Source organism: Actinia tenebrosa, unplaced genomic scaffold (assembly GCF_029948245.1).
Source record: "Actinia tenebrosa isolate PJP-AT-01 unplaced genomic scaffold, QUT_ActTen_1.0 PGA_scaffold8__29_contigs__length_14323225, whole genome shotgun sequence".
Lineage (NCBI taxonomy): Eukaryota > Metazoa > Cnidaria > Anthozoa > Actiniaria > Actiniidae > Actinia > Actinia tenebrosa.
In genome coordinates this window covers 8,870,623-8,891,563 of record NW_028292585.1, presented here as the reverse complement: position 1 = coordinate 8,891,563, position 20,941 = coordinate 8,870,623, and the positions used below count along the sequence as shown (strand labels likewise).

General features: G+C 38.4%; 1 protein-coding gene and 3 non-coding genes across 4 annotated transcripts; 3 read left to right on the top strand and 1 right to left on the bottom strand.

Moving 5' to 3' along the window:
* Positions 1–320: 320 nt before the first annotated feature.
* LOC116296091 (GATOR2 complex protein WDR59) lies at positions 321–20,900 on the bottom strand. Its single transcript, XM_031704053.2, has 24 exons — positions 20,840–20,900; positions 18,714–18,763; positions 17,605–17,740; positions 16,817–16,902; positions 16,389–16,469; positions 16,048–16,085; positions 15,155–15,243; positions 14,029–14,145; positions 13,842–13,919; positions 13,176–13,350; positions 12,569–12,648; positions 11,702–11,893; positions 10,883–11,044; positions 10,454–10,549; positions 9,702–9,831; positions 9,314–9,365; positions 8,235–8,415; positions 7,638–7,750; positions 6,830–7,024; positions 5,601–5,799; positions 4,650–4,822; positions 2,580–2,722; positions 1,470–1,577; positions 321–1,163 (listed from the first exon to the last, which is right to left on the bottom strand). Exons 1-24 carry the CDS (start codon positions 20,882–20,884, stop codon positions 1,027–1,029), a joined length of 2,856 nt encoding a protein of 951 aa, XP_031559913.1. The 5' UTR covers positions 20,885–20,900; the 3' UTR covers positions 321–1,026.
* Positions 3,494–3,566, top strand: Trnar-ccu (transfer RNA arginine (anticodon CCU)). Its single transcript has one exon. It is a non-coding gene; the product is annotated as a tRNA-Arg (tRNA).
* Trnar-ccu (transfer RNA arginine (anticodon CCU)) lies at positions 4,478–4,550 on the top strand. Its single transcript has one exon. It is a non-coding gene; the product is annotated as a tRNA-Arg (tRNA).
* Trnar-ccu (transfer RNA arginine (anticodon CCU)) lies at positions 8,747–8,819 on the top strand. Its single transcript has one exon. It is a non-coding gene; the product is annotated as a tRNA-Arg (tRNA).
* Positions 20,901–20,941: the final 41 nt, after the last annotated feature.

Below are 20,941 nucleotides of genomic sequence, written 5' to 3'. Positions count from 1 at the left end.
GTGCATTTTGGGGCTTGTTATGCTACATGAAACAAAAACTTTGCCCAACTTTTTTGAAATACCAGGATATATCGTACTGTATAAATTGCCAGAAAAAGATATAACTAGCTAAAAACTAGTGTGAGCTGCGTCGGTGTTTCTAATGCAACAGTAATGATAAAAAGGTAAATTATACACCGTGAAAAGATGAAAAAACTTACTGACGTTTCGGACGCTAGTCCTTCGTCGGAGTAAAAGAGAAAGAAGACATAAATTGCCGATAATTTTCCTTAATCAAAAATAGGCATGATTACTAACCGTTTATCTTTAACGGGAAGCAATTAGAATGTATACAATACTTTATTTCGTTGATTTGTTTCTTTTTTACAAATTATCCTTTAAGGATGGTTATCGCGTGTCTTTGTACAAAACTAAATGGCATTGCATTCATTATTTACATTCAGGACTATCAATATTTGTTTATAGCTTATATTCAGTAAATTTATCTGGTGGTAACCGTCCCAAATACATCATCCTCAGGAATCCAGGGGTCAACTTCCGTCGCTTTATAGGTTGCTATCAATAGACGTCACTTCCGGTAATAGCTCTTTTTTGATGGCTTGTAGAATCCTGGAGGTTGTTTTGATCTCTTGTTTTCTGGTTTGATGTCGTGAAAATAGTCAAATACAATATTTTGATATGTTTTGACTTAGCATCCGCTAGTTGCCCCCAGTCAACTCCAAAAACTCACGTGATTGATAGTAAGCAATTTCTCGCTACCAGCGAAGGAAAAGCAACGAGCCACACTGGGTTCCTGATGATATCCCAAATATTTCCATGCCCTACAATATATTACCTAATATAAATTTCGTTCTCACTAGTATTACATTTTAGAAACAATTCGTCTGAATACGGCAGTGATTACGTATGGAATGAGGGATGGAAAACTTGTCTTTATGCCCACCGTCTCGCATCTTCAAATTAAGAACCACAATTCTATGCGCCACGAAGCAGTCACAGATTCTGGCTAATACGCATGCGCAGATTTCATTCTGAGATTAACTGTCCATCCTTGAAACAAACGCAGCCACACCCTGTAGGGCAGACATTCATGGTTTCAAACCACTTAATCATGTGATAGGTGTGTCCTCCATGACCACAGGCTATGCATATGTTACTGGCACCTGGAATTACGAAAACAAACTTAGTGTCAAAGCATTTTTTTTTTATTTCCCCAAATTTCAAGATTTCTTCAGAGGCGTATATTGGGGGGGGTTTCGACTTTCGACAATCAAAATTAATCAAAACAAAAAATTAATATAATTTTAGACTTGAATATAGAGTCTCACGCGCTATGATTGGTCGAGTGGCCGGTGAATACAAGGCGATATTCACTTCGTCTTCGGTGAATAATTGTTGAATAACTGAACATTTAGGTGTTACGTGCAATACGTTTTACGTATTTCCGGCAGGTAAAAGTGACGTCATACCTCTAACAGCCACGTTACATATAGAGCACTGGAGACCAAACCTCATACACGAAACACAATGCGCACCAATGATCTTCTGTCGACACTTAAAACATCGTGTACTGAATTCTGCAACAATAAATGATAACACTACGTCAGATAGAACGGCTTTTTGGGCTTAAAATATCTTAAAGAATAAAATGGCAGTAAAAGTGTTCTGTGTTTATCGACAGAAGATGACTACGCAAGGTAGGCAATCTGGGTTAGTTTAAGTTCCATATCATATGAAGGGAAGAATAGAAATCGATAAGACAATCAACTACAAGAAAGATAACGCAAGGGACTTTGGGTTATTTTGGGTTCCTTATTACGAGAGGGAGAGAGTAGACATGGATATGGTAATCAACAACAATGAAGATAACAACGCAAGGCATTCTGGGCTAGTTTAGGTTTAGGAGAAGCAGAGATTAGAAACATATATGGTAATCAACCACGATGGAGATAAGTACGCAAGGCATTCTGAGCTAGTTTGGGCTCCATATTACGAAAGGTAGACAGTAAAAATAAATATGGTATTCAACCTCAATGAAGATAACAACGCAAGGCATTCTGGGCTAGTTTAGGTTCCATATTAGGAGAAGCAGAGATTAGAAACATATATGGTAATCAACCACGATGGAGATGAGTACGCAAGGCATTCTGGGCTAGTTTGGGCTCCATATTACGAAAGGTAGACAGTAAAAATAAATATGGTATTCAACCACAAATAAGATAACAACGCAAGGCATTCTGGGATAGTTTAGGTTCCATATTAGGAGAAGCGGAGAGTAGAAACATATATGGTAATCAACCACGATGGAGATGAATACGCAAGGCATTCTGGGCTAGTTTGGGCTCCATATTACGAAAGGTAGACAGTAAAAATAAATATGGTATTCAACCACAATGAAGACGAGTACGCAAGGCATTCTGGGATAGTTTGGGTTCCATATTACGAGAGACAGAAATATCGATATGTGCCGTAATCAACCAAAATAAAGATAACAACGCAAGGCATTCTGGGCTAGTGTGGGTTCCACATTACGAGAAAGAAAGAGAATAGGTTGATAACAAAACGTCCAAACACCTTACCTATGCCTTTTCCTGTCTCTTGTGGCTTACTTAAAAATTTCAAAACCTCGACTCTCTTGTCCAGCATGTTCCATCGGTACAGAACATCAGAGTATAGTCTCTTGAAGTGGTCGTGGAGGGAAACTTTATTGGACTTGGTCATTCTATGAATTATTAAAAAGAATGTCAATAGCAATGTCAATGACAACAATAAGCTAGTTACTCTCCTTGACAGTTCTAAGTTCTAATTGCGCATGCGTCGCATCATTCCAAGGGCGGCAAGAGACTTGCATCAAGCAAGACAGTGAATTTCCAGTTAAGGACAAACTGTGTAGCACTTTATGTAGAGTATATAAATGAAAAATATAATTTATATGGTACTAAGTGCTTAAAAATAGGTCTAAAAAACAGATGTTTCGAGGCGTTCGCCTGTTCATCAGTGTTGAAACCCTATAATAATAATAACAATAATAATAATAATAGTAATAATAATAATAAATCATAATCTAATATAATTATGATATTATTATTATTATTATTACTATTATATAAATAGTAACATATTAATCCACAGCATTTATATCGCTTAGTCATCTCGCAATAGACCTTATTCGTGGTGTGACAATGTTTTCCCAATTCAGCGTGACGAACCTCCAGGGGATTCATTTTCTTTTGTTTTTACTCTTCGAAAACTTCATGAGTATCCCAAAGGATACGAAGGGAATAATGATGATACCCCGACGAGTTGCAAAACAATAGCTTTTCATTTCCCCAGAGGTTTGTCACGTTCAATTGGGAAAACATTCTCTCACCACGAATAAGGTCAATTGTGGATGGATAAGGATTCAATATTTCAATAGCCCTTAATGGCCCGCCAATAATATTGACGTAGTACCATAATCAACCAGAATACAGGATTTGTAATAACCAACCCAGCCCCTGTAGTCTAATGGATATGACGTCGGCCTCCTAAGCCGAAGGTTGCGGGTTCGAGTCCCGTCGGGGGTGACTTGTCGTTTTTTTCTCGATGCTAAGTATGAGGAATATTTGCTCGATTTTTGGCTTTTTTCTAGCTTGTTCTTTTCTCCTCTTAATGCTATTATTTCTTTATTTGCTGGTTTTTTCCCCCATGTGTACCCTGAGCTACCGCAGAGGTTCTTTCGTCCCGCGAAATCGAAACCTATGGTCGAGAGAGCCCCTGGAACACAGGGTAAGGTCATATGCGACAGGCAGCTGATGAATTTAGAAGCAGATTGGCAGAGAATTTTACTAGGATAATCCATAATTTTGGAGGTATATACATGATTGAGGAGGCCAGATGATGTTGACGACCATAATGCTATTGATGATGATGATGATGACCAAAACGATATTGGTAATGATGATCTGATGATCATAATCATGATCATCATGATGACGACGACAATGATAATGGTGATGATAATGATGATGGTGATGATAATGATGATGGTGATGATGACGATGATGATGATGACGATGATGTTGATGACGATGATGATAATGTTGATGACGATGATGATAATGATGATGAAGATGATGATAATGATGATGGTGATGATGATGATAATGATGAAGATGATGATGGTGACGATGATGATAATGATGAAGATGATGATGTTGATGATGATGAAGATAATGATGAAGATGATGAAGATGATGATGATGGTGATAAAGAGGCAAAAATATCAACGACGACACAACAAGAACCGTATTCCCTTGCTGACTAAATAGCGTCAGTGAGCACTGCTGCAGACGTGATTTTATCATGAATTAAATTGTGCGCAATGAACTTGCTTTAATTTATGCGAATTAAAGTCCATCGCAATAAACCATTAATGAGCATCAAAGAAGAACGTCGAAGTGTCCAGCTATCTTCGTGTACACTCATGTACAGTCAAGCCTCTGTAGTCTAATGGATATGACGTCGGCCTCCTAAGCCGAAGGTTGCGGGTTCGAGTCCCGTCGGGGGTGGATTTCATTTTTTAACTAGTGCATCTTTTAAACACGTCATTCCATTCATTCAATCGGCCACTCAAAGAATCGACCATTCTATCTATCTCTTTTACTGACCTGCAGCTGTTTTCGTGTTTTTTCCTTAGTTCTTCCATCAAATCTTTCTTGACAATAAACTCTGGAGGAGTCCAGCTATCATATGGCATAGATACTTCGCTCCAAGGCATTTCACTTGGGCTGGGCTCTGTTGTATTAGCACTGCTAGCAGCTGACTTCGTTCTCTTGATGGTCTGAGCATTTAAAAAACGTAATTAACAACATAATGGAAGCATGTTTACTACTCTTAAAGGAATCGATATGACTTTTGGCCAACTCTTTGGAATAAGCTTTCGATTCTGATTCCCATTCAATGGTTTATATTACATCAGAATTTTTGATTTTTCGGTAATTCCGAAGTTTCTGTTTCTAACTGAGATATGGTGTCTATTGATGATAATGATGAATGATAACTGGAAATGATGAATCCATCCATGCATGACGTCAGTAATACTACTTTGAAAACTACTATTTTCCCCTTACGTCATCATGTCCACAAATATTCCAGTGGGTCACGTTTGGTACCTTTGTCAGCGTTGTACAGGTCCCAAGCCTGCGCCTACTCGTCAGCCGAAATTCTATTTTTGTATTATTGTATACTTTTATATTTTTCTATTATCGTCTTATATAGTACCTTTAACTTCCTATTATTGTGAAGGCATTTAACCCGTGCAATAGATATTAGATTCATATACACATTGGGCGACCTTAATTCCATTGTTTTCTTTTGTGCCTTTTTGACTATTATACGTTGACTAGTATTTTTTATTTCACGGGTTAAATGCCTTCACTCTACATAGAGCGGTTTCTATTTGAGTGTGAAACGAACAGCACTGCCTTACATCACGTACACGGTTCGACATGTAGCAGCATTGAAATGGTTTCCCATTTTCTTCCAGTAATTCATCCAATCAGAACGTGTAGTTATGGTTAAGCTAAGTATCACCTTATCATAAACAGTCTGTTACTTACAGGAAAAGCTGTTTCGTAGATAATTGGAGGAGATGAGCTGATCAAAGTCGTTCCAAAGGTGAAAGACTTGCTGCCTGGTAAGTGAGCTGCGGGGAGGACCTTTGGGGGTTTGAGGGGTTCTGGTAGCGATGGATGGCACATGATACAGGCCAGCATACCAAGTGTTTGGATATCATGGATCTTTAGATAGTAATTCATCCTGAAAAAACAGCCATGCTGCATTCTTAGACGTGGTAGAAATTATTTTTTTAATGCATAAGTGTATAGAGCATGCGTACGTTGAGTCGTAGACGCCATCTTGGTTGACGATAATAAAGCATTCCTCTTTAGCTTCTCTTGTTGCATCAACCAAGATGGCGGCTGTTTTATCGTTATTTATATCTCAAGGGATTTTGAGTCACAAGGTTGCACACACTCTATACGAGCGATACAAGTAAATATTCTTTGGGCAGGGGTTTCGAAATTCTACGGCTTAAACTACCATTATAGCGATTCCCAGTCACACGCGACCAACTGAGACCTAAATCACAAACGATGATCTTGGACAAACTCAAATCATAGTCATAGCGATAGCTTGACTCAATTTTTCGTTTTCGATGAAGGCCTAGTTGGTCGCGTGTGACTGGGAATCGCAGTTATAGCTTAGTAGTTTGTAAGATGTTCACTTACACTCTTCGGCTAGTTCATGACCCTCTCCTGTCATTTCAAAACTCAATGAAACCCCCTGCATGGGAGTACCCGAATGAAAACGATACTGGTCAAAAGATATTGTTGCACTACGAAACTCTAGAACTGTCGTTGGTAACATTTTTTAGGTATTCAAACAAAAGTTTGCTCGTTTGACGCAAAACATTTTTGCTGAGACTGAAATTCAAACGATTTTCTAAAACGGTGAGGGAAATTACTCTACAGACAAAATAGAGTTTTTAGCGGCAATTCGTTCTCTCGCCACTGTATACCAGTCAAAAGCTTCACTAATTGAATCGGACGAATAATGAATACGATTTTTTTTATAGAGGGAAGAAATTTATTTTTTGCGTTGTTTTGGTTTTTAAAACCGATATTGGTCTATCACTAATATACCACTAATAGATCAGCCAATCAGAGCGAAGGATTTCTAATAGACCTTTAATAGGTTTATACTAATTGTCGCACCAATACGCTGCTGGATGTGCCTCAGTTGTCCTAAAATAGGAAAGAACTAAAGTAAACATTTGAAGTATACTTACAGCGACTTGATAAGGTCCCTTCCAAAAGGGTGCCTTGCCCATGGAGTTATATCAACAATCTCTGCAAATTGAGCCAATGTCCTGTCCAGCACCAGTGCTAAAAGGGACCATGTTTGTACCAAGTCCCTTCGACCCACAGACATCGCAGCTGATTGGTTCTTCTTGCATATTTCTACTACGTCATTTCCTTCAAGTCTACAGTGAATCAAGGCATTAATTAAATTAATAATATTGATACTTGAATTGGATATTGCATAGCCGTATAGAAGCCTTGCATGTGACGCCTAAGGAGGACAAAACGGAATATATCAAATCTCCTGAGAATTGGCGGGAAACCTAATGTTATGTCCTCCAAATTGAGCTACTTTGACGTCACGCTAGATGCAAAGGGTCTACAAAGAGGATATCTAGCTTAGCAAACCTATTTCAACGACTTTAGCTTCTAAAATCCAAAACGTGTGGCAGGGCACAAGCTATATCTTCACATGTGAAGATAATTTCCCGTATTTAAGCATCACTATGACTTAAGTATAATCATTATTTTTCCATACCTGTTTATGTATATTAAAATTTTTATATGGGTGAGGGGATGTGGCGCATTTAACTAACCAAATGACCATTACAACAAATGCCCAACTATGTTATTGAACGATAAATACGGAGCCATTTTAACGTCAGGACTGGACGCACAGCAAACAAGGGGGGAGGGGTGTTCCTTTCTCAGCCCTTAGTTCTCCCTCACTGCAACGGTTCGAATCTACCAGCCTAGACTTATAAGAAAGCCTTCTTCAAGTTGCCTTGTACTTACGTGTAAGCTTGAGCTAAGGTTTGATGTAAAGGCATAAGGACGCTGACGTCACGAATCTCCACGATACCGGAAGTAGAGGCGTTTCGGCTTGACATATGACGGTTTGATCCTTCCTGTAAATACATTAATCCATGGAAATAAGGGGAAATATTATCTATTCCTGCTATTTAGTAAATAATGAAAGGGACTCAATTGTGAAGAGCATTTGTCAGTCACCCTTCTGGGTTCCTGGACTTATCCTCACATATGAGAAGAGTTTGTTGGTTCTCCGTCTTAATACGACGGTTCTCTGGTTTTCCTCCCTCCGCAAAACCTCACCAGCAAAATTCTAACTCTATCGGTGAGTTAACCGTACCCTGACTTTGAAACCTAGAGATTGGTTTAATAAATTGAGGTTGGGAATTGTAGGAAACATTGCTAAGTTCAATGATTTCTTTACAAGCGTCGTGCAATGCCGTGCCATGCCGTGCCGTGCCCTTGAAGGCTTCAAGATTATCCTAAAAGTAAAGAATGACAGCGCCCCACACAGCGACTGTGCGCCAATACAAACGTTTGCTATTTTTTTTCTATTGCTCGATGCAGTTATCAAAAACAAACCTGGCTTAGCGTTCTCAATATTCCCTTTCTTTGAGATCCTCCAAGCAACTGCTTGCCAAAGGAACTGAAAGTGTGTGAATGTCTTGGGTTTACGGTAAGGGTGTTACTAGACTTGATTAAAGGTGGCAGAGCTGGTCCGCTTCCTGGACGACAATTGTACGCAGACAGGGCTGACAGAGATCTGAAACAAAAACGATAGCAGTGAATTGCAGTCAACTGTGTCAACTTCAGGGCTCTCTATTGCCTTTTCCGACGTTGTTGCGCGGAAAACTGGTAACGAGTAGGACGCGCACTGAATTATGGGGCTGCTATAGAGGGTACCAATTTTTTCCAAAATGGCAGCTTAGCAAATTCTGTTAAAAAACTGACCGAAAATCACAATAAATGACCTATGGAATTTTCTCACTATTTGTCACTCATATGTACTACAAAGAACAAGTGACTCGTGGAATATTTCATGGTACCTTTGGATACTGTAGTCTCGTACAAGTTGTCTAACCATTACCAACCCAGCCCCTGTAGTCTAATGGATATGACGTCGGCCTCCTAAGCCGAAGGTTGCGGGTTCGAGTCCCGTCGGGGGTGGATAATTTTGGTGTAATTTTTGAGTAATTTCATTGAAAAAAATTATACATAGAATATTACATGGTCACTTGCAAGCTATTTGTCAACAAGAGAAAATTCAATGTAATTTCTCCAAGCCTCCATGTAATAGCCTGCTTTATTTGTTCTTTGTCTGTTTGTTTGTTAGGTCGGTCGGTTGATTTTTGCTTTACTGCTTATTTGTTTTTTGTTGTGGTCTTTTCTTTTTCTTTTCTTTTCTTTTTCTTTTCTTTTCTTTTCTTTCTTTGTTTCTTTTTTTTTTTTTTTTGTTTGTTTTTTTTTTGTTTCCTTTCTAGTTGTTTCCTTATTTATTATTTGTTTGCAGGTCCATGGCCGGTTTGTTCGTCTTAGTTTTGCTTGACTGTGTATTGCTTATTATGAATCAGTGATATGTGTCATCTGTCATTAGGTCAGACACACGGAATCAACTACAGGCTTTTCGCTGCGGGTATGAATGATGAATAAACAGTCCTTACCTTGGGGTGGGTTCATTTGATGCGTTTGGACGAGTAAAACAAACAAGAAGACCTACAAAGCATGAACACACGCAATTTACTCTTCAATCCAGCATACATAACTTCACTTCACCTGGATGTACTTCACAGTCGTTTTTCACATCAAAACGAAAATTGAGGGAAAGACACCAAACCATACTTTCACACATTACGTATCCACTGCAGTCTCCTACCCAGAGGCTCCTCTTCGGGAGAAGAACAAGACCGAGGGGCTCTGGGTACGAGACTTTATTCACTGTACCGCGCATGCGCATAGGTTGATTCAGGGTTCAAGAAATTTTGAAGCCGTTTCTGAAGTTTATGATTAAAAAAACGTTTACTGACAAATTAATGTTAACTTTAGACACACCGTTAGCTGCGAACCGTGCTCCCGATGTCCTGGGGAAAGGAATGGCCGCGTCCTGGTAACTACCATACGTCACTGGGTCACGTCGATAAGGGATCTGGGGTGGGAGATCCATGACTCGTTCTTCTTGAACCTGAATAATATAGTAATAATAATAGTACTAGTTAAGGGGGACTGAATTGTTCTACTCAAATATAAAGGTGTCCTGAAACAGGGGCTGATCCAGGAACCGGAAAAGTTTGGCGTTAGACAAATCTTAAGCCCCGTTTACACTAGCGAGTTTTGCGGCGATGTTTGCTGTGATTTTTTCGGCGATCCTGTCCATAATAAATAATGGTAAAGAATTTACTCGTAAAGTTTTATTCAGGATACCAAGATTTTCCTAGACGAATGCCTCTTTTGAAGGATGAGACAAAAGATTTTATATTTCCGAAAATTGCCACAAAAATCGCAGCAAAAATTGCCGCAAAAATCGCTAGTGTAAACGGGGCTTTACGCAGAATACTATGCAGGTCTGAGGCATGCTCTCAATAACATTCTTAAAATATGGCTTCCAGGTTTTCATGCTATTGCTCTGGGGATATTTTGGACAAAGAAAAGGTAAAAATTAATATCCCAAACTAAATTAAGACGAGCCGCAAACCCAACAATTCGCCCCTGCAGAAACTAAGATTGCGCTATGAAAGACAGCTGTACGCGCAAGTGAACACTAGACCACGTAATGTTACAGTTAAGTGATTATGTCACGGCTTTACCGCCACTTCTTCCAGATGACTGACAAGTTGTCTTAAGCACGGCTCCAGGCATGTCTGATTCAGTTTAACATGGTTCTGTGCTGTTTCTCGTAGTGTCTAAGGGATAAAGAGAATTTCATTATATAGTTTCTTACCATGGTCTACACTAAAGACGGGCTATACTGAGTGTGTGCGCACCGCCACGAGAAATGTAATGTTGAAAGTAATTCTGTTCAGTTTTATCAAAAAGATTTCCGGATTCAAAATAATACAAATATTGCGATATCGTTAATTTTTATTTCTCTTGTAGGATTATCGTAAAATTCCCTAGCAAAGCATGCAGTACAGTGTTAACAGTCAATGTAAGTTGTTTTAAAAACAATGTCTCGTGTCAGTTAATATTAAAAAGAATAACACGAAGACGAGGGTAGTAGGGCATTATTTACTAACCTTGATTAGTTTAGTCTTTGTATTGAGCGGTAAAGTTGTGTCAGGTGTGAATTCAAAGGACGGGATGGCGTTGTCAGGATACATCGATGGGAAGTGGATAGATAGAGTCACCTTGGTACTACTGGCTACTGATAGCGTGCAACACCGCTGACTAGCATCCATCTTTAAAGAAAGAGAGATTTGGTTCACAGATCAAGCGGAAACTCAATAGCTGTTATTACAGTTGAACCCGCAATAAAATAATCTTTTGTTTTAAGAATGATAGAAGTGAGGCTATCGGGTCGATACAATGCTTGCTGTCTAATTTGCATCTTATTTGGATTCATCCATAATGGGGCAGCATGGTCGAGTGGTCATAGCGTCGGTCTCGCAATCCGGTGGTGCCGGGTTCGAGTCCCGCTGTGGCCACTAGCTAAGACTGTATTTGTCCTGATTTCTGATTAGTTCAGATTCAATCTCGACCATGCTTGTAAATAGCCAACTGGTTTGCCTCCTTGCCAGTTGGGATTCTTAACACACTTTATGTATCTTTGATCATTCATTTCAGTTTATTAATTGTAGGAGGGCCATAATGGAAACTACTGGGCTACCAGTAATTTATGTTGACTTTCGTTAAATAAAGTCAATTTATTTTATTTTATTTTAATATCTGCTATAGACCCCTCGCACTGAGTCCCGAAAGGAATGGTTCTGGGGGACAAAACAATGGATTTTTTTGCATAAGAAAGACGCCCTTTTGTTTTGTCCCCCAGAGCAATTCCTCTAGGAACTCAATGCAAGGGGTCTATTGTCACTCGTACAGCCATATACCCGTTTTACCTGTTCCACGATAACGTTAGGAATATTAACGTTAATCAAAGCGAATTCCTGCTGCAGTGTTTGAGGTGTAGAAGACGAACGTTTGTCTTTAATGACCTCAAAAGATCCATTCATCTGGTTCCCACCTGCTAACGCCTCCACAGACAGGTTTATAACTCCATCGCGGTCACCCTGTGGCTTGTCGCTGCATGCCTGGAATAAAAAAAGAAAAGACAAATTGGTCAAAAAAAACCTATTGGTCACAGTTCCAATGTTCAGGGCAATTATATTTTTAACTGATAGTAAATATTGGGGTAATGTATGACGTATGATCGTATCGGCTTTGTTCAAACCATTTTGCCATCCGGGGGATGATCCAGGATTTTGTTCAGGGAGGGGTGCTGCGCACAAAGTTAACATAGGGAGGGGTGAACCCCTTATAATCAGAGGGGGAAAACATGATTTTGTATTGGTTATCTTCGAAGTAGGGGCACAAAGTCAAACCAGGGAAGGGTGCGCACCCCCTGCACCCCTTCCGTGGATCCGCCCCTGCCATCCCAGTCCCTCTCTACACGATAAAGGTTTAGCAGAGAGGGACCTAGTTTTGAGTTCTCTGTTGCTCAGGGTTAGCCTTGATTTTGTGCAGAATATTCATGTGTTCCAGTAGAGGTCCGTGGAATTTCAAAGTGTTTTGTATTTTTGAAGTTGTGCATTCTTTACTTTACCGTTGGTATTTGTGAATATTAGACACTGATAAGAGGCTAACCCATGAATGTGTAACCAAGGAGTACAGCGGTATTGTACGTAATGACCCCATGTGTTTTCTGTCGTGAATAGAGATGATGATAATGATATCACGACATGATAGTTTGTGCTTCAGTAACTTACAGCAATAGTTAGTGGTTCTACTGCCCACAGTCTCAGGCAGTTATCTTTAGACCATGAGATAAGCTGGAACTCTTCTTCTCCTAGTTAGAAAATGCAGTAATCCCGTGTTAGATCGAAACAGTACTAAATAGTGCAAAATCTTTTTTTTTTTTTTTTTTGTTTTGTTTTTGTTTTAAATTTAGAGTGCAATGGGCGCGCAGTTTTTATTCATTTATTCATTTTTTAGCGTACCTAAACTAAATTGGGTTCCCTGTGTTTTACACCCATTCCTATCGCGGTTCGACTTATATAATGTATTAGCCTAGTTGATGTTTTGCTTTCCACAGTATAGAATTTCGACAGCTTGTATTTTGATTTTGTATTTTGAGAAAGCTAGAGCTCCGCGTGTTTGCGTTTTTAGGGGGGGGGGGCGGGTTTGGTATTGGTGGAGTCAGTACATCCCTTCCCATGAAAATAAAGGACAGAAGACGTGGTCGCCATGTTGGTTGACATGACAAAAGACACCAAGACCAAAACTTTTGTCAAAGTCCACCTAAATGGCGGTTACAACGCAACACGCATCCCAAGAATAGGAACAATGGAAATGGGTTAGTTAACTACTCTTTACCATTGTCAGCATGAGATCTCCAATGAAAATCCAACACCACATCAGTGTGTCCTTCAAATGTATGCACAGGGGGAGGTACTGTGGAGGTCATGTCCACTGTGTTCCACAGACATAAGCTGTTTTCACCTCGACGGAGTTGAGGTACAACTACAGTCACCAAACCATGACCAAAGGGCTGCAAATAAAAACCTTTATAAACTAAATTGCAAAATCATTGTCAGGTTTAGCAACTTGAAGAACATAGAAGCTGAGACCGAAATGGCAGATGGGGATGCACTTATCTATCCCCTCTATGGTTCCTTGGCATCACGTGAGTAGAGGGTTTTTATAGGAAGCTATCCGATTTTACTCCCTCGGCAAAACCCAACTAACACGCAAAATTTCAAATTGACCCGTGAATTTATCGTGCCCTGACTTAAATCAACCCGCTAGAGGTTGGTTAAGGGTTCAATCTGTGAGCTTACCGTGCCCTGACTTTGATCAGCCCGCCAGAAGTTGGTTTAGAATTCAATCTGTGAGTAGTCGTGCCCTGACTTAGATCAGCCCGCAAGAGGTTGGTTCAGGGTTCGATCTGCAAGATTACCGTGCCCTGACTTTGATTAACCCAGAGGAGGTTTAGGGTCGATAAAACTGAAAGGTTTGGTTCGTTACCCGACAGTGACTCACCGTGTATCGTGCTCTCCATACAGGATAACTGGCATTCAATTTTGCTTCGGGTTGCTGAGGGTTTTTAGTATTCCACAACTGAAGACAAAAATTCACATTAATCTCGACTTTTCCATCAAAATGTAGCTAAAATTAATATAATATATTTACGTTCGTCACCACTTTCCTATAGTAAGCACATCCCTACCTTAACTGTGGAGTCGTTACTACAAGTTGCCAGTGAGGTACCACTATGATGTGACCAGTCTATACCATGGACCTTGGATAGGTGAGCTGTAATGTACACTACTGGAGTGTTACCTTTCTGTGGGGTAAAAGAAAATATGAAGAATGATGAAAAATGGATTCATACTAAAGGGCAAAAAGCGCAACCTTCAAGTCCTTCAACCTTCAAATTTTATCGCTATCATGAGAGAAACTCTGGGCTGATGTACATCAGGTCATGGCTAACTCACAGATCGAATTGGAATTCAGCCTGTTAGGTTTTGCGGAGGGAGGAAAACCATAGAACCTGGAGTAAAACCCTCGAATCAAGCGCGACACCTAACAAACTATCCTTACACATGATGTCGAGATTAGGAATCGAAGCTGAGACCCTAGAGGTGAGAGGCCAATGCATGCAGTACCGCTGCACCTCCCATGGTTCCCTTAATAGCACAATAACCTTTTTATCCGATATCATCATCATAGTAACATCCGGCTGCCATGTTTTTAAATATACACTACTACTACTATCTTTTTTTCCCTTTTTTTAATCTCATCTCAAATCATACATACACTGAATCAGATTTACATCAAATACAACCATAGACCAAATGCGAAACCCACCCCAATGCGAGGCCTAACCCGTGAACGAAGCGATCCGGTGTAATCGGTGACTTTAAATCACGCCAGATACCCCCGTCCACAAGCCAAGCCCCACACCAGCGTGCGCGAGTCTCGCATCTGGTCCATGACTCACAAATTATTCGGATTACAAGTACATGATTATGTGCATATATATATTTAGTTACCATTTTGTCCTACTATCATTGTTACAACCACCACCACCACCATGATCAGCACCAACACTGGTCATCGTTATCATCATCATCACCATTATTATCAGTCCCTTTGCAATTTGACGTTTCGATGATTGACGTCATTTGACTCCTACTACCATAATGCTTCGCAAATTTTCTTTCTTATTCAAATTTGTATATCTTCATGAGAATAGTAAGACAATTGGTGCTAATTAACTAAACAAAGAAAAGTGTGCAAGGGAGAGGTCAATGACACCATCATGCAAACGTCGACCTATTCGTTCTACTCACTCTAAGATCCCAAACTCTTATGTCACCATCATGACTTGTGGCAAGAACATTCCTGTCTTCTCTGTTCCACTTTACTTGAGAAGCACCAACTAGATGCAAAAAAAGACAAGGTAAATCATTCTGTATATTGTTAATAACTTGCAAAATTAATGGTGTTAATTATCTTCCCTTGCAGCAGATGCTGGGCTGCAAAGGATGCACCTCAAAGACATTGAGGAAGGGGAAGTGGGAGGGGGGGAATACATTGGGGTGTACATTGTTAATAACTTGCAAAATAAATGGTGTTAATCATCTTTCCTTGCAGCAGATGCTGGGCTACAATGCTGGGGATGATCTTTTTGGCCAAACTGTTGTCCATACTGGCTGGGCACAAAAAATCTTTTCCAAGTACCGAAGCAGTGCATATTAGCATGAGATCATTGGATAATAGATCTCTTTACCTTGGATGTAATGTTTTCCTATTTCAGACTACAAGTCATGTACATGTCATTCCCTAAAATATCCTTTCCTTTTTTAACGGTTGTAAGAATTAAATTTGGATGCAACTCAGGCAAAGACCCTTATTCTCAAGAAAAAGACACATGGTCTGAATTGGAAAAAAAAACATTATGCAACTGTAGCCACCACTTGAACAGTGGTCTGGTCTTTAAAAGAGGTCGTCCTGTTTTTTATTTACTTGGGTAATAAAAATTTTTTTACGAGGGGAAAAAATGGTTCTGAAGGTAAAAAGTGGTGCGGTTAAAACTGGACCAACCGTATTGGTGGCTACTGCCCTGTTATGCCCAAGACAAAGAGTTTTATTATCCACAAGGTACCAGGAACCTTATGTTTTTTTTCCAGGCAATAAATAAAAAAGTCTGACTAATAATGTATTCTCAGCATGATTTTCATACCAACTGCTTGCAGAGAAGTGGCAGGTTTCTTGCTATCTCTGTGAAAACAACAAAAAAAGTTTTATTTTTATATAGGGAATAAAATAAGGTACAAGTTCAAGCCTGTCGCTTACTTTACTTGCCTGTTTTTATTTTATTTTTTTTATTTTTATCTTTTCCTTTATAATTTATCCTTTATTTATTCCTTCTACCCCTAGGTTACCAGAGAAGTTATAACTATTATTCCACTACATACTACACTAAATACTACATTTTGTTAGATAATTAATTAGTCTTTTTATCTTAGTTCTCATCTCAAATGAATATATTAATTACATTATTTTATGTCCTATGCAGCATACCTAAGATCCCAGATATAAACAAACTGATCAACTGAACATGTGGATATCAACTGAGGGTCATACCAAGACCAGTTCAAATCACTGTCACAGAAAAAGAAAACACAAATTTAGCTTTTAATTTACTATACTAATACTACAGTAGAATCTCTACAAAGCCCTCACGCACAGGAAATTGAGTGCATTCTGATAATGAGCGATAAATATTCACAACAAGCCAACAGCCAATTTCCCATGGGAAAATAGCTGTCAAATCTTGAGGCAGAATATTTATCCCTAGTGACTGATAGGAATGACTAGGAATGCACTTAGCCCATCATAATTGTGATTGACAATAGCCAAAACAGTAGACATCTGTAGTTGGTTAGGTTGCAGAAACATGAAACTGGCTGTAAGGTCTTTAAGAAATGGTTCGCATTTTGCTGTTATACCTTATTGCTCTTGTATGTGCTCTGAGAATTTGCTGTTGAACACCACTCCCTTCTCTCCATCTCCAAATCTCTGCTTTTTGGTTGGACTGAAAGTCACACAGTTGCAAAGCATAATCAGCACCTATCAGTGTTACACCCCAATACTACACTATAGTTGGGATTAAGCTACAGTAGAATAGGGATTCCAGATTCTAGATTCCAGATTCCCCCTGCATCCAGCCTGTAGCTTACTGTTTATATTCAAAGGAAATAGCATTTCATTTTATATTATATATTATATTATAATTCTTTCTTATAGAAGAAACTTAATTACTTAACTGTTTTCATTGCTATGTGCTGATTGAGATGACAATCATGGCAAGTAAAGCAGACAATAGGATCAATCAAATAAATTGTTCAGTACATTTACAGTACTGGTACTCTGATTGAGGGCAGTGTATTGGCCAGTTTTATCTGTTGTGACTATTGTCTAAGCAAGAGAAGCCACGTGTCATGCGCTGCTAATGCACCACCTCTCACCAATGCAGCCCGAGTTCGAGTCGTGCAGATCTCGATTTCATATGTCATTAGAGTTGTTTGTTGGTTTTCTCCTGCGCTTCGAGGGTTTCTCTCCGGGTTCTCCAGTTTTTCTCCCTCCACAAAAAACAACTACTAAGGTCTAATTTGATCTTGGGCTTTCACCTAGTTGGAGCTTAGCTCCTCTTGTGATTGTCACAAGCTGTGATCATGATATAACAGCTAAAGCTTAATAGATTAGATAAGCAAACAGGTTAACGGCAATTACTTACTACAGATGCCAGTATGTCTTTGTGAGAAAGATGTGGATTCCATTCAGTAGTTCCACATTCCCATTTGCTGTTTCTCATGACCTTCTTAGCAATGACTGATGGATTATCCATCTTGATAAAACCCAGTCCCTTTCTCCTAATTATAATAAATATTCATTACAATACATAAACAATAATATTACTAGCTTACATACACCATTCTCATAATGGCTGAAAAGGGCACAAAAACGAGGTCACCCAGTCATTAGTTCACAATACAAGATATAAAAGTACATTAAATGAGTTTATAAGAGAAAAGTATAAAAATTTAACTCTTGCTTTGACCTGTACTCGTGCTATCCACCTTTATTCTGAATGAGCAGCCTTGCTCAGCCTTGCAAGATGACTGCATGACCTCGTTTTTCTCAGCCATTATGAGAAGGGTGTATAGTGTGCTTGCTCTGATCGGTAGAGAACTGTGCCATATTATTGTGAATATGGAGCAATGATTGCTGATGCTAATCAAGTGCATAGCTACCTTTGCAAAGAGGTGTTCGGTTTTTTTAAATTGAGATAAACTCATACAAAATGAAATTTAGGTGTGGTATCTCTGAGAGCAATTCTTCAAAATAATATATATTAGAGTGAAATAACTACAAACAAATTCTGGAAAAAAACTGATGTCCCAAGTACCATTGCTGTTTAATCACCAAGAATACTTATTTCTGTCACCTAAAAAATACTTGGAGAATGGTTTTCCTATGATAATACTTGCAATAAGTCTTTGAGTACAGAAAAGTACACAGTCCAAACACCAAATGTGATAGAATGTATACTCCATTTTATAGTCAGTGCCATTACGTGACCACAAATAATAACTCCAAGTTGATAGGGCCACCTGAAAATTATCATTTATGGTAACGGTGTTACCCTGTCTAATAAAGTTGTTATTATCATTATTGTGGAGTTTCTACCCATAGTATAGCTATACTTCTTATCACACGCGGCAACTCTATTCTTGGCTTGAAACTAATATTTTTGGTCACTGAATGGAACTATAAAATGGAGTAGTGTCAATGTGAATGTACAGAAATATCTAGAAACCTTAAACTAAGATCATTTCTACTTACGCTCCAAGGACAACATGACTACCAGTGCAATCAACTGACATAATAGTAGCCTAAAGAAAAAGACAGTATTAAGCTAATATGGCCAATAGTAAATTATTATTATTATTATACATTTTACTAAGTATTGCAATTGTGATTAGTCGAGGGCCCTCAACCAATCCCTGATATCGTGTGAACTCGACATGTTAAATGTATTATCTGTAGAAAAACCTACAGATAATACATTTATCATGTTAAGTTCTTTTTTTTTTTTAATTTATTTAAACATATTTATCATAACATTTGCCCCAAAAGCAACGAGACTTAACAAGGGGGCTTACGTCTATTTTACAATATAAATAATAAATAGCAAAAGCGGAAATTAGAAAATAAGTACAATAAATACACAATAAATACGAACTAAAATTAGTACAACAATCTTATAATGAGATAACAATAGGGGGAAAAAAAACTATGTAGCATCAAAGTCAGATTGAAAACGATTAGTAGCTAGAATATATTTTTGAACTTCAGAAAATAGTTTACAATTACTTTTTAAGTCTAATTCCTTAAAGCCATAAAGTAAACAATTTAATTTTTGCTTTTTTGAGAACAAATTTGTCCACAATGATCCACAAATCTGTGCAATTGAGGTAAGAAAAGAAGAACGTTGAGCAGTGAATCGAGGACATACAAAGAAAAAGTGCATTACTGTTTCATTCGAAGTCCCACAAACACATTTCGGAGAAGGCGAACAATTGATACGAAACAAATACTCATTTAAAGCACACGCTTCTAGTCTAAGCCGGGTTTGTAGAATAGACGCTGTTCTGGAAAAGGAATAATCAAATAATTTGTTATATTTTGGGGAAAAGAATTTGTCACAAATCTCGTTTTTAAAAGTTTGCAAAGATCCTATATTCCTAGTTTGTAGATCCAAAGAATTCCATAATTTAACAACCGACAGAAAAAAAGACTGTGCAAAATGTTCTGTCCTACAAGGAAAAAGACAGAAATTAGAATTTGATCTGAGAGCGCGTTTTGATTGCTGATAAACTGTGGAAGGAAGTAACTCGGAAAGATAGAGAGGGGTCGCATTTGACACAATTTTATAAAAATGTACAAGTTTATGAACTTTACGTCTAGAGCTTAACTCATCCCACGCTAATTCCTCACGTAAAAGTTTAGAACTAGTTCCTTTAATTGCACCAGTGACCACTCTGGCAGATTCGTACTGAATATGTTCTAACAATTCCACTTCAGCTTTAGAGCAATTATCCCAAATAACGTCAGCATATTCCAAAAGAGACCTAATTAAACTTTTATATAAACAAATGAGAGTTGATCTATTTAGTTTATACTTTAAAGATTTCAGTAAATTAAGTCGTTTATATGCTTTGTCACTTTTCTTTACAACGTGCTCTTTCCAAGTCATATTACTAGTCAAAGTTACCCCAAGATGCTCATGGGTTTTGACATCGTCAACCCTTCTTCCATCCAAAAAAAGGTCGGGGTGAGGGTCATTTTCACGTTTCAAAGAAAAAGTGATACATGTTAAGTTCATTCAAAGTCACTCTGTGGTATCTTTGCCAATTGCATTGAGATCCATTGAGATGTCTCTATAATTTAATGTTCATGTTAATGTTTTTCCAGGATACAAAATGCATAATAAAACAATTATTGAATTCGGTTACTGCATGATATCCTAAATTATTAAGACCTAAGCTGTGTTATCTGCCGCAGATTACATAGCCTCTGTCTTGATAATTTACGATATCATGCTCAACCTCATCCAATAATTGCTTATTATTAGATGAGTTGTATCAGTGCATAAATATATAGAAACAAAATTTATAATTGTTTTGCTATAAGCTTAAGCTTATATTTTTCAAACTAAAAAGATTGAATCAATTTTGAACACAATTTTGAAGCTCATTGTCTATTTGTTTTTAGATCTATTGAGACAATACAATTTTTAAATAAGATTTTGTCCTAGAACTGTGGGTTTGCAAGCGTTCCATGACAGAAACAAAATTCCATTTGCAATCAAGGATCTGGTAGAAAACACATACAAGATGAAAGTATGGGGCCTGATGATGTTTGTTGAAGCAAAAGCCTAAAGATCACGAAATAATAACGAGTCTTACCGGCCAGTCATGATGTGGGATGCAAGCATCCTTAAATTCGGCCATCTTCCTGTGTGTTACTTGATCTGTTTTCTTCTTTCAACTTTACCGCTGACTCATTGA